This window comes from Catharus ustulatus, chromosome 13 (assembly GCF_009819885.2).
Source record: "Catharus ustulatus isolate bCatUst1 chromosome 13, bCatUst1.pri.v2, whole genome shotgun sequence".
In the NCBI taxonomy this organism is placed as follows: Eukaryota; Metazoa; Chordata; class Aves; order Passeriformes; family Turdidae; genus Catharus; species Catharus ustulatus.
In genome coordinates, this window is record NC_046233.1 from 3922517 (window position 1) to 3936491 (window position 13975).

Below are 13975 nucleotides of genomic sequence, written 5' to 3' on the forward strand. Positions count from 1 at the left end.
ACTTCAATCCCTCTGAGCTGACGGGAGAGCGTGCACTTGGCAATCAAAGTGATTCATGCAATTACATGAGCCAGTGCAGAGTAAGGGAGTGAGAATCCCTAATCTGGAACATTAGCACTTATCTGTTAAATGCTCTTTTTTAACACACTGCAGAACCATCATCTTATTCCTTACATAAGGTTCTTCAGGGACTACTATGACAACAGCAGTGCTGAAAAGCGGCGTAATGAGACTCCAGGAGCACTGGGAACAGATTGCTACAACAGCAGCTCATTACAATTATTTCTTGTCTGACCCCAGAAATAAAATCACTTGTGGGTGCTTCCTTAATGCTGAAGTTCTTTGTCAATCTGTTTCATTTCTATTAGTGTATTCATTATATTTATACACTAATTGTTGACTTGGTCTGCAAGACTATATAACCAATAATAGAACAGAGTGGCAATTCCCAGGGGATGACAATATTCCTGAAATCATGCCAGAGACTTTGCAAAGTTTGTTGGCCTGTTGGAAAGGTCATGGAGATGAGCTACCAGAATCACTTGTTGGTAACCAAAACGTTGCTGTGTAGTGAAACAGGTATTGTGGAATTTGTTCCCAGCTTATTACACATGTAAGGTGAAAATTTCTGATATTAGAGGGCTTAATATCTATGCTGGTCCAGATCAGTGAAATTCAAACAGGAAACGAGGTCTTAAGAGTTGGAGTAGTTTGCTGAGGGAAATTGTCTTCATTGTTGTAAGTCAGTGCTTAATATCGCTTGAGATATACCTGTTAGATTAAAACACAATTTATCTCTACATTTTGCATTTACTAATGAAATTTATGGATTGATTTGGTAGGAATTTAGACAATGGTGCCTCTTCTAATCCCAAAATCAGCATTTTTATTTAGGCTTCTTAGAAATTGGCTTGTCTGACGTCAGAAGAGGCCAGGCGTGAGCATGAGGTGTGTGGATGCTGCTGCTCCCCTCACCTGCATCATCCCGGGGCAGAAAGGTGCTGAGCTCTCAGCCAGTGCTGCAAGCTGCCACAAGCAGCAGCCCCATGCACGTCTCCAAAGGCAATCCCACGTGTGAGAATTGCGTCTCACAGCCTGAACTGCCTCTCGTTTTCTCCGCACCGTGCAAACCGCTGTCCGTGCGAGCCGGCGTCACACCGGAGTGCCCAGACTTGCCAAGCCACTCACACCTTGGATCCCAGCTGCCTTTCACAGTCTCACTGAGAGCTGCAGGGATGAAGCCTCCATTTCTCTGCCAGACTGCTGCTGGTAACTTGAGAAGGCACTGGCCAACTCCAGCCACATCAGAGAAATAGGCAGAAAACTTGGAAGTCATTTACGAAAATATTTGCAACTCAAAAAAAAAAACATTAATGGTGGTTGAGTGAATGCTGGGGATGCAAATTAATGTCAGCAGAAATTGTGCCTCGTGTACAGACCCCAGGAGAGAAAACAAATGATTGAGAAGTGTCTTGGGCTGTTTGTCTGTCAATCTCCACTGAACATTTATTATTGACCTAAAGCAGAAATGTTGGATGAAATAAGGACTACATGCCAGCTCAAAAGTTTATTCTTGAATGTCTTGTGTGTTTGGGTTATTTCAGGCACTACAGGCAACTGATTTGAGGTCTTTCATACCTTGTGTGAACTTTACACCTACACTATACATTTTATGTATCTGATATAAATAAACACATTCTTCCTCCACAAGAGTCAGCAAACTTTCACCGTTTTGCTGAATCAAGACCATTTTTGGATATACAGTGTGAACGATTAAACAAATTAGATATTGTCACTACTAAGAGAGTTTTTAGGGCAAAAGATAATTCTCCTATCCTGCAACACATGCTTCTTCTCACTTCTTTTATGAGAAAATTATCTTTTAGATAGTTGATGTGTTCACATTCTTATTCTTCAAAATTCTGTAAACTCTGTAGTGCATTATCACTTGAATAGGCCAAATAATTATTTGAATGCCTACTCATATAGACAATCTTCAGTAAAACTGAGGCTTTGAGAAGAACCAGAGATACCCACCAACTGCATTGACAGCTAAAAGCAGGTATTGCACTCCAGAGTCTTAAGGAACTCAGGACTTTGAATGATCATTATCATATTGTATCAATTCCAAAGTATTGTGATTAATTCACAGTGATGTTCCCTAATCCTGATATTGGAATTTTTATGGTGGAAGGGGCTCAGTGGATCTCTGAAGGTGATCTGAAAGTGGCACTTTTGGGGTTCCCTCTTGGGAAGAAGCCAAACCCTTCCCAAGCACAGCCAAAGCTGGAGCTCCACTGAAGCCTTGCCCAAGGGTGGTTGCACTGGATCCTCCTGCTGGGTGCTCCCACATGGAAGGAAAAAAGGTTGTGGGGTGGATTCCTTTATACCAGAGGAGTATCAGGAGGGTCAGTGGACAGTATTTGCTGTCAGGGGATGGTATCTGTGTTAATTGTGATAATGTAAGAAAGGCTGGAGAGCTGTTTCTGCCCTGGGCTGTCCCCAGGTGTCCCACGGGGTGCTCTTGGTCTGGTACCAGAAAAGACTGAAAGGACACAGAGAGAAATGTTACATATCTCAGAATTAATTAGTTCAGTAAAAACCATACTATGCAAAAAACCTTTTACATGAAGAAAAGTAATATGAGGCCACTCTTCAAAGTGGAGCAAAGAAATAAAAAAGACTTCTGAAACTCTGATGCATTTATGAGATGAGCACTGTGAGGATTTACATTTAAGACACATTGTGGATTTTTACTACTTTTGCAGTAAAACAATTGTAATGACACTGGTATTCAGAAAGTCATCTCCTCAACTTTCACCTTTTATTAAGAACAGGAATGATTTAAGTGAAATTAATTAATATTTCATTGCAATTTTGCAATCACCTCAAAGTCACATAGATGTGAAAAGTTTCTTCTGATAGCAAACCAGTTTTAGACAAATTGGTAGTAAGAATATTGACATTAAGGTGGCTTCTAGTAAATCTGTAGTATCCCCATTGTAATGTATAATGCTGCCCTTCCAGGCTCAGGACTGACAACCTTTCATAAATTACACATTTTATGTCAAATGGCTTTTACAAGAAATGATTGAGTCTACATAAACCTGCACAAAATTCTTTCCTTCCCCCTTATTATTTCTCCTCAATTCTATAGTGTTTTTAGAGGATCAGGACATTTAGAGTTGAAAGTGATTATTTGTTTTTTGAAAGTTCTGGGCACGTGGAGATTGTGAAAATAATCATTCCTGGCTTACATTCATTTTTAGTTTCTAGGATACAAACAGAATTTAAAACAAGCTAATCCCTTCACCTGGTTTAAACTGCCAGTTCTTCAGGCAGAAACATGAGTTTACAACAACTAAGGATACATTCCAGTTATTTTTAATCCTTTCACGTCAAAATTGGCTTATCCCAATTCGCTTTTAAAGCATCCTCAGCTCTATTTACCCAGCCCATATTTGCATTGAGCGCACTTGTACGAAATAAAGCACCCAAAAAGGCCAGGTTTGTAATGAGAACCCCTCCAGACAGACTGACCCCCCAGGGGAGGCCACCAAGGAATCGATTTGACAGCTCCTGAGTGGGATGAACCGTGCCAGACACTCGGTGTGTGCCCTGCTCCCCTCCAGCTGTGCTCAGAGGGACCAGCCTGGCTGAGGGCTCAGGGAAATGTGGGCTCTGCAAAGGCTCAGCCTTCCCAGTTGGAATAAAAATATAAATTGGAAAAGCTGGGGAAAAGGGACCTACTTGTGAGAATGGGGCATGCTGGAGGGTGGGAGTAGAACAAAGGGCCCAGAGAGATGGAATAGGGACGGAGAGGCAGGAAAAGGAACAAAAAGGGAGTTAGGAGGGAGAAGAAAGGCAAAAAGAAGCATAAAGAGTTTGAAAAGTAAGGAAAATACAGAAGAAAGAATGAGAGAAGAAGGGAAGGAAATATTGGATGTGTTTTAGTGATGTCCTCCTCCCACAGGGGACAGAGGTGTCCAAAGGTACCACCATTAGTGGTTAGACCTTGGTTTGACTGAATTTCACTGGTGTGCGTGTAGAAAGAGGTGTTCACTGAGACCATGAGACCATAGCCTGGCATTTGCTGGAAGGAACCAGTGAGGAATCACTTCTGGAATGGGGCTCTCTGCTCCCAGTGCTCCTTCTTCTCAGTGTCTTCCCATGGATCTTTGGTGGGAGCCATGCTTGCCGAAGAACAGAGCTGTTTTCTGTTCACAGAGGGAGCAGGGGCAACATTGGGTCTGGGTCTGCTGCTGGCCAGGGAGCAGATGGAACATGGTCCATGCTGGCTCCAGTGGCTGTGGGATGTGCTCTGAGCTGCTGTGGAATCCCCCCATCCTGCTGCAGGATGTCCTCAGGACTTGCTGTGTCCCCGACCTGTCGCATGATGTCCCCAATATGCTGTGGGATGTTTCCCCCCAGCCTGCTGTTGGATGTCTCCCTGCTCCCTGATCTGCTGTGGGATGTCCACAGCCATCCTTGGGGTGAACTCCTAGACCTGCAGTGGGACATCCTCATACCTGCTACAGGGTGTCCCCCAAACAGCCTCGGGACGACCCCCCCACACCCGCCCTGTGAAATCCTTCAGCCACACTGCGGGATGCTCCCCCCAAACCCTGGACGTTCCCCTACAGCTGCTGTGGGATGTCACCCCCCAAGCCCAGCTCCCCCAGCCCTGATGCGGGATGTCCCCAGCACGCTGTGGGATTCCCCTCAGCCTCCCCCGTCTGTCCCATCCCTGCGCCCCCCCGCCCCTCCGCCCGCAGCGCGCACCTGGGCGCGGTGTGTGCGCACAGCCCCGCGGCCGCGGCGCTGCCGGGCGGGGGTGACTCAGCCCCGGCTTTATAACTCCGGCCCGCTCCGAGCCCGGCTTCGAGCCCGGCTCCGCTGCGCCGCACCGTGCCCGTGGGGAGCGCTGGGACCGGCACCGGCACCGGCACCGCACCATGCGGAGGCTGCGCGGAGCCCCGCCGGGGCTGCCACCGCTCCCGCTGCTCCTGCTGCTGATACTCCTGCTGCTCCTGGCCGCGGGGCACGGCGCCGTCATCACCGGGGTGAGCGCCGCCGCTCGGCACCGGCGGCACGCACGGGAACCCGGCACCGGCACCGGCACCGGGAGGGCTGCGGCGGGTCGGGGCTGCGGGGGAGGGAAGTCGGGTTTGTTCGTGGGGAGTGATAGCGGGACTGGGGGAACATCCCGGGATAAGGGGTGCACGGAGGGAGGAGAGCGCTCTGCTGTGCGGGATGCCCGGAGAGAACGGAGCGCTCTGCCGTGCGGGATACCCGGAGAGAACGGAGCGCTCTGCCGTGCGGGATGCCCGGAGAGAACGGAGTGCTCTGCCGTGCCGGATTCCCCCGGTTGATCTCTCTGGGTGAGCACTGCCGGCACTCGGGGTCTGTCCGCAATCAGTGATGCCAGGACGGAGCGGTGTCCAGCGCGGTGACGGATGGCCGGATCTGGGATAAGTGATAACGAGGGCTTGGGAGGGAAGGCAGTGCCAGGTGATGAGAGGTGACAGGACCTGGGGGTGCGTCTGGGATAAGTGATACCGGACATGGCATCTCTCCAGAGCTGTGGCTCGGTCAGGATTAAGCGGTGTCAGAGCCGGGGGGTGTCTGCAGTGAGTGATGCCAGGTGTCAGTCTCTGCGGTGGGCAATGCTGGGACTCGTGGGTCTCTGAGGTGAGGGGATACCACAGCGTGGGGTCTGTTCCTTTGGGGTCAGAGATGTCTGGAACTCGGGAGGGGTTGTCTCCAGGCTGGTCCAGGAGCGTGCAGAGAGATTCCTGCTGCTTTTCGAGGGCTGGAGCTGTCTCCCATCTCCTCCCATGCAGCCCCAGCAGTCCCCAAACCTGCTCTGAGAGGGTCTGGCTCAGGGCATTGCACTGCCCACTGGGCACCCCAAGTTCCTCCAGCCCCTCAGTGTACAGGGCAGGATTACAATCCTTGGAAAATGCTGCTTTCCTTCTTGTTTTTTTGCTTTGTCTATGACTGTGCTGCTTTTTCCCCTCAATAGCCACCCCTTGCAAACAAGTCTCGTTGTTGTTTTTAGGCTCAAGATTTACTCTGGTTGTGAAAATACTTTTTTTTTCCCTAAAGATGTTATTTAACCCAAAGCGTTGCATCACTTTTATGTAAAATTATTTTTTAAGTGTTTGCTTTGGATTAATAACTCAGCACTTGCATTCCTTTGAGAGCTTACATGTCTTTTGTAACCATCAGAAGTTGCACACACAGCAGTAGATTTCTCTGTGGCTGTCCAGACTCCCTGTCTGGACCCCTGAAGTCCATGAAACAGCTCATGGGCATTTCTCTGGAAGTCAGATCAGTTCCCAGGACTGATTATTTTTTTTTTTAGAGCAGATAATGTAAAGGAATTTTTTAATATTTGAAGATTTCAAGTTTCTTTTAAGTAGAAACATTTCCAGCAACAGAGAAGCAGTTTATCTGTTACTAGAGTTGCGGCTACACCTTTAAAGCATAATTAATCCATTAAATAAAGTAGTAGTGAGGCACTGAATAATAGATCAAGGACAAGCCAGATTCAAAAAGTAAAAATAGATTAGAATAGAAAATGCTACTTTATTAACTATTGCAGAGCATTTCTGCTTAAACCACTTTGATGCATTTTTGGCTTTTGATGAACTGGCAAATCTCAAACGAGAGCTGATATAGGTGTTCCCCAATTGTTCCTTTGCAATCTAAGGATTTTTTTCAAACTTTCTTCACTTCAGTGGTGGTTCTTGTGCTGACACCTGTTGCCTTTGCAGCTGGCATTTCACCTGGGACATATTCTAGGGCTGGCTGATTTTCCTGAAAGCTGTGTTTTAATGAGGTGCTCGTGTGGTGTTTGGGAAGTTCAGGAGTAGCAGCAGGAATTACACATTACAGATAAGGTGTGGGCAGGAACGCTCGGGTTGAATATTTTCAAAACTTGTCATACATTTTATGAAAGGGAGCCTTAAAAGTTCTGCCAGATGTAAATATGTGTGTGAGAGTTTAGGGAAGAAATTGTTCAGCCTGGACATTCAGGCTGTATGTTGCTGGTGGAACATACTCAGGTGGGTTTTTCAACTGAGTGGTATTTCACCCCAGGACCAGTCCCCACAGACATGAATGGAGTTTGAGATATAACTGAGAAAAAAAAAAAAGGAGTTGAGAGCTGACAGGTGAGAAATAGCAGAGCCTGTGACTCCAGCTAAGCAGTGGACACCAGTGTGCAGGGGGCAGCCAAAATCACTGCTTTTTTATTTGTGACTAGGGTGAAATAATATCATTAGAGTGCTTATTTATTTATTTAATTTTTTAAAGAGAGAGGTCAGAAAGTGAATGTTATCTACCTGGCAGGCTGGAGTTGTAGTTTTATGGCCACATTAATCTTACAAACAAATGCTCTGTTTGGGCTTACCTGCAGCACAGAGCTCTGTATTTAGGGTCACACACAATTTAATAGTGATCCTAATGCAACAGCTTCTTCCTAAACTACTGGCTGATCTTTAAACATTATTTTGATCTGGCTTCTGCTGGTCAGTGCAATATTTACCCAGTGAGTACAGTCTAAAGTCATTTATGATATAAATCCCAAGGTAAGATCAGTGAGTTTTTCTCTCAAGGGAATGTTTACTCTGATATGTGCCTTCCCCAGAGCTGTTATCATCATTTACGTACGTTTTTATGAGTTTCCCATTTACGTAGTGCTGAGCAGTGCCTTCGGTCTCACTGCTGCTGTCAGACACCCAGAGCAGTGAGTTAATCAAACTTACATTGGGGGTGTAATCAGAACCTTTAACTGATGGCATTTCTCACTGGAGAAAGGAGGCTGGTTTTTGCATTAAATCTATATAAGCTTTTGATTAAAAAGCAACTGAAAGATGTACAGTGGCATGTTTTCAAACCCTAATGTGTCGATTGCTCTTCATGGTTTGTGGGTTTTAAAAACATACCCACTAGTTGCATTTTGGTTTTTGCTTATCTAAGCTGTATTGGGCAAGTGGCTAAAATATTTTTTTGCCTCCCGTGAAGGGGAATGCTACCACAGCAGCATTGTTTTGGGATGTGGAGACTTATGCAAAGCTTTTCTTAAAACCTCTAGCTATGTGTAATTCTAGATAACAACCACAGAATCCATATTTAAACTTCTGTTTTAGCCACTTCCACTTGGACTTCTCTAACAAAACTCTTGCAAGGGTGCTCACAACCATGATATGAAGTAGGAAGGAATAGTGATGTAAAAGTCATTAAATTAATGGATGATTTCTTGTCTTAGCTTCTCCATAAGACTGGTTTGGTGACTCTTTTGGTGACAAGTTTAGTGTGGTTGATCCTTGCTCCTGCTTGAGCTCACTGGGAGCTGGGAAAGCAAGGGCACATGCCATGGTCTATCAGTGCTCAGAAGTTGGGACTGTAAATCACTGACAGTCCTGGGTTTGGCCCAGAGCAGCTCTGTGTGTGGTCCTGGCTTTAAACAACCTGGCCTCAACTCCAAACTGTGCCAGGAGCCTGCACGTTACAATCCATGGGAGACACAAGTATCGCAAACCAGCCCTAAATCTTATTATTCAGCCTTAATGAGCCATGATAACTTAGGGGTGCCAGAGGCAGCTCCTGAGCACCTGATCTGTCCTATTTCTGTTCTACATTTATTATTCATTTAATTTGCTTAGTGCTGTGTTGAACTGCAGGCCTGTGACCGGGACCAGCAGTGCGGAGGAGGGATGTGCTGTGCCGTCAGCGTCTGGATGCGCAAGCCTGAGGATGTGCACCCCGATGGGAAACCTGGGAGATGAGTGCCATCCCCTGAGTCACAGAGTGAGTACCTCCCCAGGGGGCTGTGGGGCTGGAGCAGTGTCCTGAGCTGTACATCACACAGCATAAATCCTGTCAGTGGTGGGAAAACAGGGAACTTCTCATTCCGTACAACACCCAGATATCTGCATCTGCACGGGAACAGTGATGAAGGTGTTGTGTAAGGAAGTGCATTACTGTCAGAATTATGCTGAAGAGAATCAGAGGATGAAAGCACTACATGCTTCCCAGATTGTTCTCCTATTAGTTTGTTGTTGCTGTTTTGTTTTGTGACGTGATCCAAAACAGCGTTAGCAGCTCCCAAGCCCAGCCCTGCCAATCCTTCCTGGTGTGAGCAGGAGCACAGCAAGTGCCACCAACCCCAGGGGAAGAGGACAAGATCCTGCCACAAGCACAAAAATGTCACCAGTTGGTGTTGGGACACCTGGTGTGCTGAGAAGGTGTTGACACATATTTGGACTTGAGTAAAGTCCCCACAGGCTCTCTTAATTTCCATTCTACCTATTAATTTCAACTATATATGTATATATACATATACACATACACACTGGATTATTAATACAATGATTTTAACGAGTGCATTCATTTAAGGCTATGTAATTATGTATTTTTTATGCAGTATGAAAAAAGCTGCCTATTTAAAACACAAAAGACTGAATGAGATGTACCAGGGAGTTTGAGAACCTGGTAGTCTTCAGAGCCATCCTCAGGCACAGCCCAAGAGTCATCACAAGTGGAAGATATAAGGCAATAAATTCAGCTCATAAATGTGCAGCTAGTTAGCTGCCTCTCTCACTCCAATCCCTGGTTTCTCAGTTCTGGATCCAGAGTTTATTTTCTCGTTTTAGGAAGTTTAAGGCTCTATCTTATTGCAGTTAAATTTTTAAAACTTCTGCTGTGATACTGGGGACTAAATTGTCATTTTTACTATGCAATGCAGCAGGTTTTTCTTGTAAGGGCTCTTTCCATTACCAGGAATTAGGATAAGAGAAATTGTCTTCTAGAGGGTTTTATGAGCTTATTGTTATTGGGCAATAATTTAAACTGTCTGATATATTTCAAGCTGATTGCCTGCATAATTACAATCAGAGAAGATGCCTGTCCACCCCAGACTTAATCACTGAAGTTTATAAGCTTTATGAGGTTAATTTTAGATTTTTGATTCCTCACCCCACTGATCTTCCCGAGAAACACAAAGCAAATTGATTTACTGGAGAACAAGAAATGAGGTTATTGTAAGGATAGAGAGTTTGCTCAGTGTTTCCTCTCTTCTAAATATTTGTGTAGGGAGCAGCTAGGTGCCCTGATCACCAAAACCTTTAATAAATTATCTGCAGGATAGTTCAGATGGCTGGTGCTGCCCAGGGCACTGCAGGGGATGTGAGCCCTCTGCCCACCTCCTGCACCCAGCAGGGTCACTGGAGTCAGGCTGCTGCTTGGCACCATGCACAGAGGACTGTGTGTGACTTTTTTACAGACAAAATTTGCACATTGACACGAGAAAATCTTGGAATATTAAAATGTTATGTTTCAGCCACACAGAAATCTGGAAGTGAGGGGATTAGGGCTGCTTGCCTGGCTGGTAGCAGTGGCTTTGTACCTCTGTGCCTCCTTTGCTGCATCCAGCTGGCAGCACCACAGCTCCCAGACATCTCCCACTGGGCTGTCCTGCTTGGCTCCTGTCAGAGACAGAGCTTGTGACCAAGTTGTTGAAGAGTGTCAGTGCATGTGCATGTCATGGCACAATTAAATTTGTCTAATGTGCTCCATATGTGCTCCCTGCAGCACAACGTGGCTGGAGGAGGGTGGGATGAAATGAGAAACCTCTGCCCTGTGGTGAAAAGGATCCTGCTCAAGGGAGGTCAGGCAAGGTGACTCCAGAGGTCCCTTCCAGCCTGATTACCATGGAGTGCCAGGGTTCCCAGGTCCTGCTCTGTGCTGTGTGACAAGGCAGGACTCGGGACACGCAGCCAGCCCTGCACAGTAGCACCACAAAACGTGATGTTAAAGGCCAGTGTAGTTTCACAACAAACTCCTTTATGAAACAGGAATAAATGGAGAACATGTGTCCCAGCTGTGTATTTACACAGCAGCATGACTGCTAACATCCTGCTCTCAACCACGGCTGCACCAGGGTGCACAGCAGGGCTGCCTCTGCCATCTGCTCTGTGCTCAGCTCTGGCTGTGGAGGGAGGGAACTGGGCAGCATTCCCTATATCCCCATCATTCCTCCCATGTCTTTCCCCCTCCATGTGCTTCTCTGATGTCGTTGCTCTGTCCCCAGGTGCCCTTCCCAGGGAGGAGGATGCACCACACCTGCCCGTGCCTCCCGGGCCTGGGCTGCCTCCGCTCTCCCCACGGCAGGTTCAGGTGCTTACCAGCCTTCAGAAAAGAAGACGTCTTCTTCTAGCAGGAACTGTTCTGTGTTACAAAGAGCCTCTCAGTATTTTTGTTCTCTCGTTATTGTGACAAAAAAACCCCGGTACTTTCCAGGAGAAGCCCTTCAGCACACTTTCCTGCCTCACCAACATCAGCTGGAGATGAGACACTGCTGTGGTGGCCAAGGGACTCACAGGAAGATGCTTTCATTTTGGGGTACCCAAACAACACCTACTAGAGCAAAACTCCTCCTGGGGGGGGGGCTTGACCATTCCTGAGTCATTCTGTAACCCCAGAATGAAAAAAATCCAAGTTTATTGCCAGTTTTGGAAAAATTTGGCCACATCTTTACACTTTGGAATACCTGAATTGAACTGAGATTTGGATAACTGCGTAGTGTGGAGCAAATGACAATTGCCAAAAGAACTGTCTTTACATTGCATTTGTACCTTTATAATTTAATTTTATTTGTAAGTTAGGCACACCTCTAGGGTCAAGGTTTAACCAATAGATATAGTTTTTACACTTTTAAAAAGTGGCAGGTGGAACCAAAGCATCTCAGTATTCAGAGCATTAAAATATTTTGTTTTTTAGTATTCTAAGATGAGAAGCTTTTGTTACTTGAATTGCTGTAAAACTACCTGATCATCTCAAACTATGTATTAAGATGTAGTTTACATTAAAGAAAAAAGGAACCCTGAAGTTTATTGTAATAGGCTGCCTGACTTCTTGTATATGTATCAAATTTGCTGTGCAAAAATTCTGTATCAGAATAATGGCAGCGTATGATTTGATTTATTTTAATATTACAACATTATTTTGTCACTGTGGTTTCTCATTTTTATTCAGTGTAATATGTTATCCCACACTTGATTCACCCAAGCTAGCAGAGCTCCTTATGGACAGCTTAGCTAAAGATTATGTGCCTCTGGCTGTTTCTGGGGAAACTTGGAGTTTACAAGGCATGAACTCCTCAATCAAGCTGCAGTTTCAGAATTTAGAGGAATCTTGGTGTAAATAATATGAGAGATTTTTCTTGGCTCATGCCTCAAAGGATCAACTTCAGCCCAGCAAACATAAGATTTGTGGGTTTTCTACGAAATACTGTGTGATTTCATATTTACTTGTCAGTCCCCAGAGCTGGAATTCCAATAGTTTGTGTGAGATTCACATGTTTCTTGCTCTCAGACATGCAAACATATGCTGGCACTGGAAGAGTGAAGTCATTCATCTTTCAACAATCAGTGCTTTGCTGCTGGTGGAGATGGGGGTGTTGGAGAAGTGAGCACACTGTACCAAGGCCAGACCTGTAAAACTCAGAGTAGAAACATCCCTGTGAGTTACCAGGTACCTTCTGCTGGGCTCCACACCTTCTTCAGAAAAAAATAACTGGATTAATTATTGTCAGATCCTCACAGATTCTGCATATGTTAGGGAAATAAAAGCCTTGAGAGGATTGTATCCTCCTGGCTGAAGACATCCCCAGGGCACCACTCCAGTGCTCTGAATTTTGCCTTCCCCTTTGCAGTGGTGCTACTGCAGCTGTGCAAGTGGTGACAGAAAAAAAGAAAAGGACTGAGGTGCCACTAAATGGTGGTTTTATGTCTGGTTTGCGTTAATGGGATCAGGGAAAATGTGCCTGTATTAGATCTGAATCTCAGAGGGGCTCAACACTAACCCAAAGGGCTGGTGAAGGCCAAGTCATTGATTGAGTTCAAAGTGACATGCCAGCACTGCAGATATTCCCATAACCTGGATTTAAAACCAAACCCCAAGCCTGACTCTACCATTGTCACTAAACAGGGGGCTCCCAAACACCCCAAAGGCTGGGTTTGCTCAGAGGAACACACTGGAAGTGTGGGGATTGCTTTTCTGTTCCTGTCTGCCCCCATAAAATAAACTCAATATCATGGACTTCCATTTACACAAAATCAAGAGAAATAGGAGCAAATGTTCCTTTGTCCCAGCTCTTGCTCCATTTTTAAAAATCAGAGCACAAAAAATGAACTGTAGCAGGAAAGAGTAGCCCTGCTCCTCATCTCCTGCTGGCTAACTCACCAGTGACTCCACTGAAGGCATAACCCTGGTTTTTATCATTGCAAATGAGTGGGCAGTTATACCTCAGGACTGCCTCAGACCTGCCAAACTGAAATCCTAGGAGAGTTCACCAGACAAGAGCAGAGCAACTTTTAGTTGTAATTTGTGCCAATTAACCAGTGGGATTAAGCATTTATCTGGGTAATGAGAACAGCCCCAATTACACAAGTTCAAAGTTCACACTGTCTACAGCAGGTGGAGGTTCCTGTGTCCTGCACACGCTCCTGGGCAGGGTATTTGGATGGTGCAGCTTTCAGAGATGCATTATCCCACACTCCTTCAGGGGCTTCTCCACACTTCCCTGCTGATGCAGGAGAGATGAAGGCAAAACCTCACTGTCCTACATCCCCACTATATTCACTTGGCAATAATTATTACGATTCCCCTTTTAGTAATTTAATTTCCATTAATTGACACTCACAATGGAGGTTAGTTGATTTGAGAGAATCATTCTGGAAGGAAGATTAAACTTTTGCATCCCCATTATTTCCTAAACTGTGCCCTAATCAATTATCTTTTCTCCCAGCCTAGGGGAGATTTCTCTCCCAAGCACACCTGGAAAGTGCCTTTAATTTCTGTCTGCAGTGGAAGGGGCTGGGAGGGCACCCTTTGCCTTTGATAATAGGCAAAGCAGTGACCACAAATATTTCTAAATGTGAATGGCCATGCAGTCCCTTCTGCTTTT

General features: G+C 45.7%; 1 protein-coding gene across 1 annotated transcript; it reads left to right on the forward strand.

Moving 5' to 3' along the window:
- The first annotated feature begins 4948 nt into the window (after window positions 1-4948).
- Window positions 4949-11899, forward strand: PROK2 (prokineticin 2). Its single transcript, XM_033071804.1, is given in 4 exon segments — window positions 4949-5063; window positions 8691-8753; window positions 8755-8817; window positions 11099-11899. Coding segments are annotated over 4 exon segments (360 nt in total). The 5' UTR covers window positions 4949-4955; the 3' UTR covers window positions 11225-11899.
- The last annotated feature ends 2076 nt before the right edge of the window (window positions 11900-13975 follow it).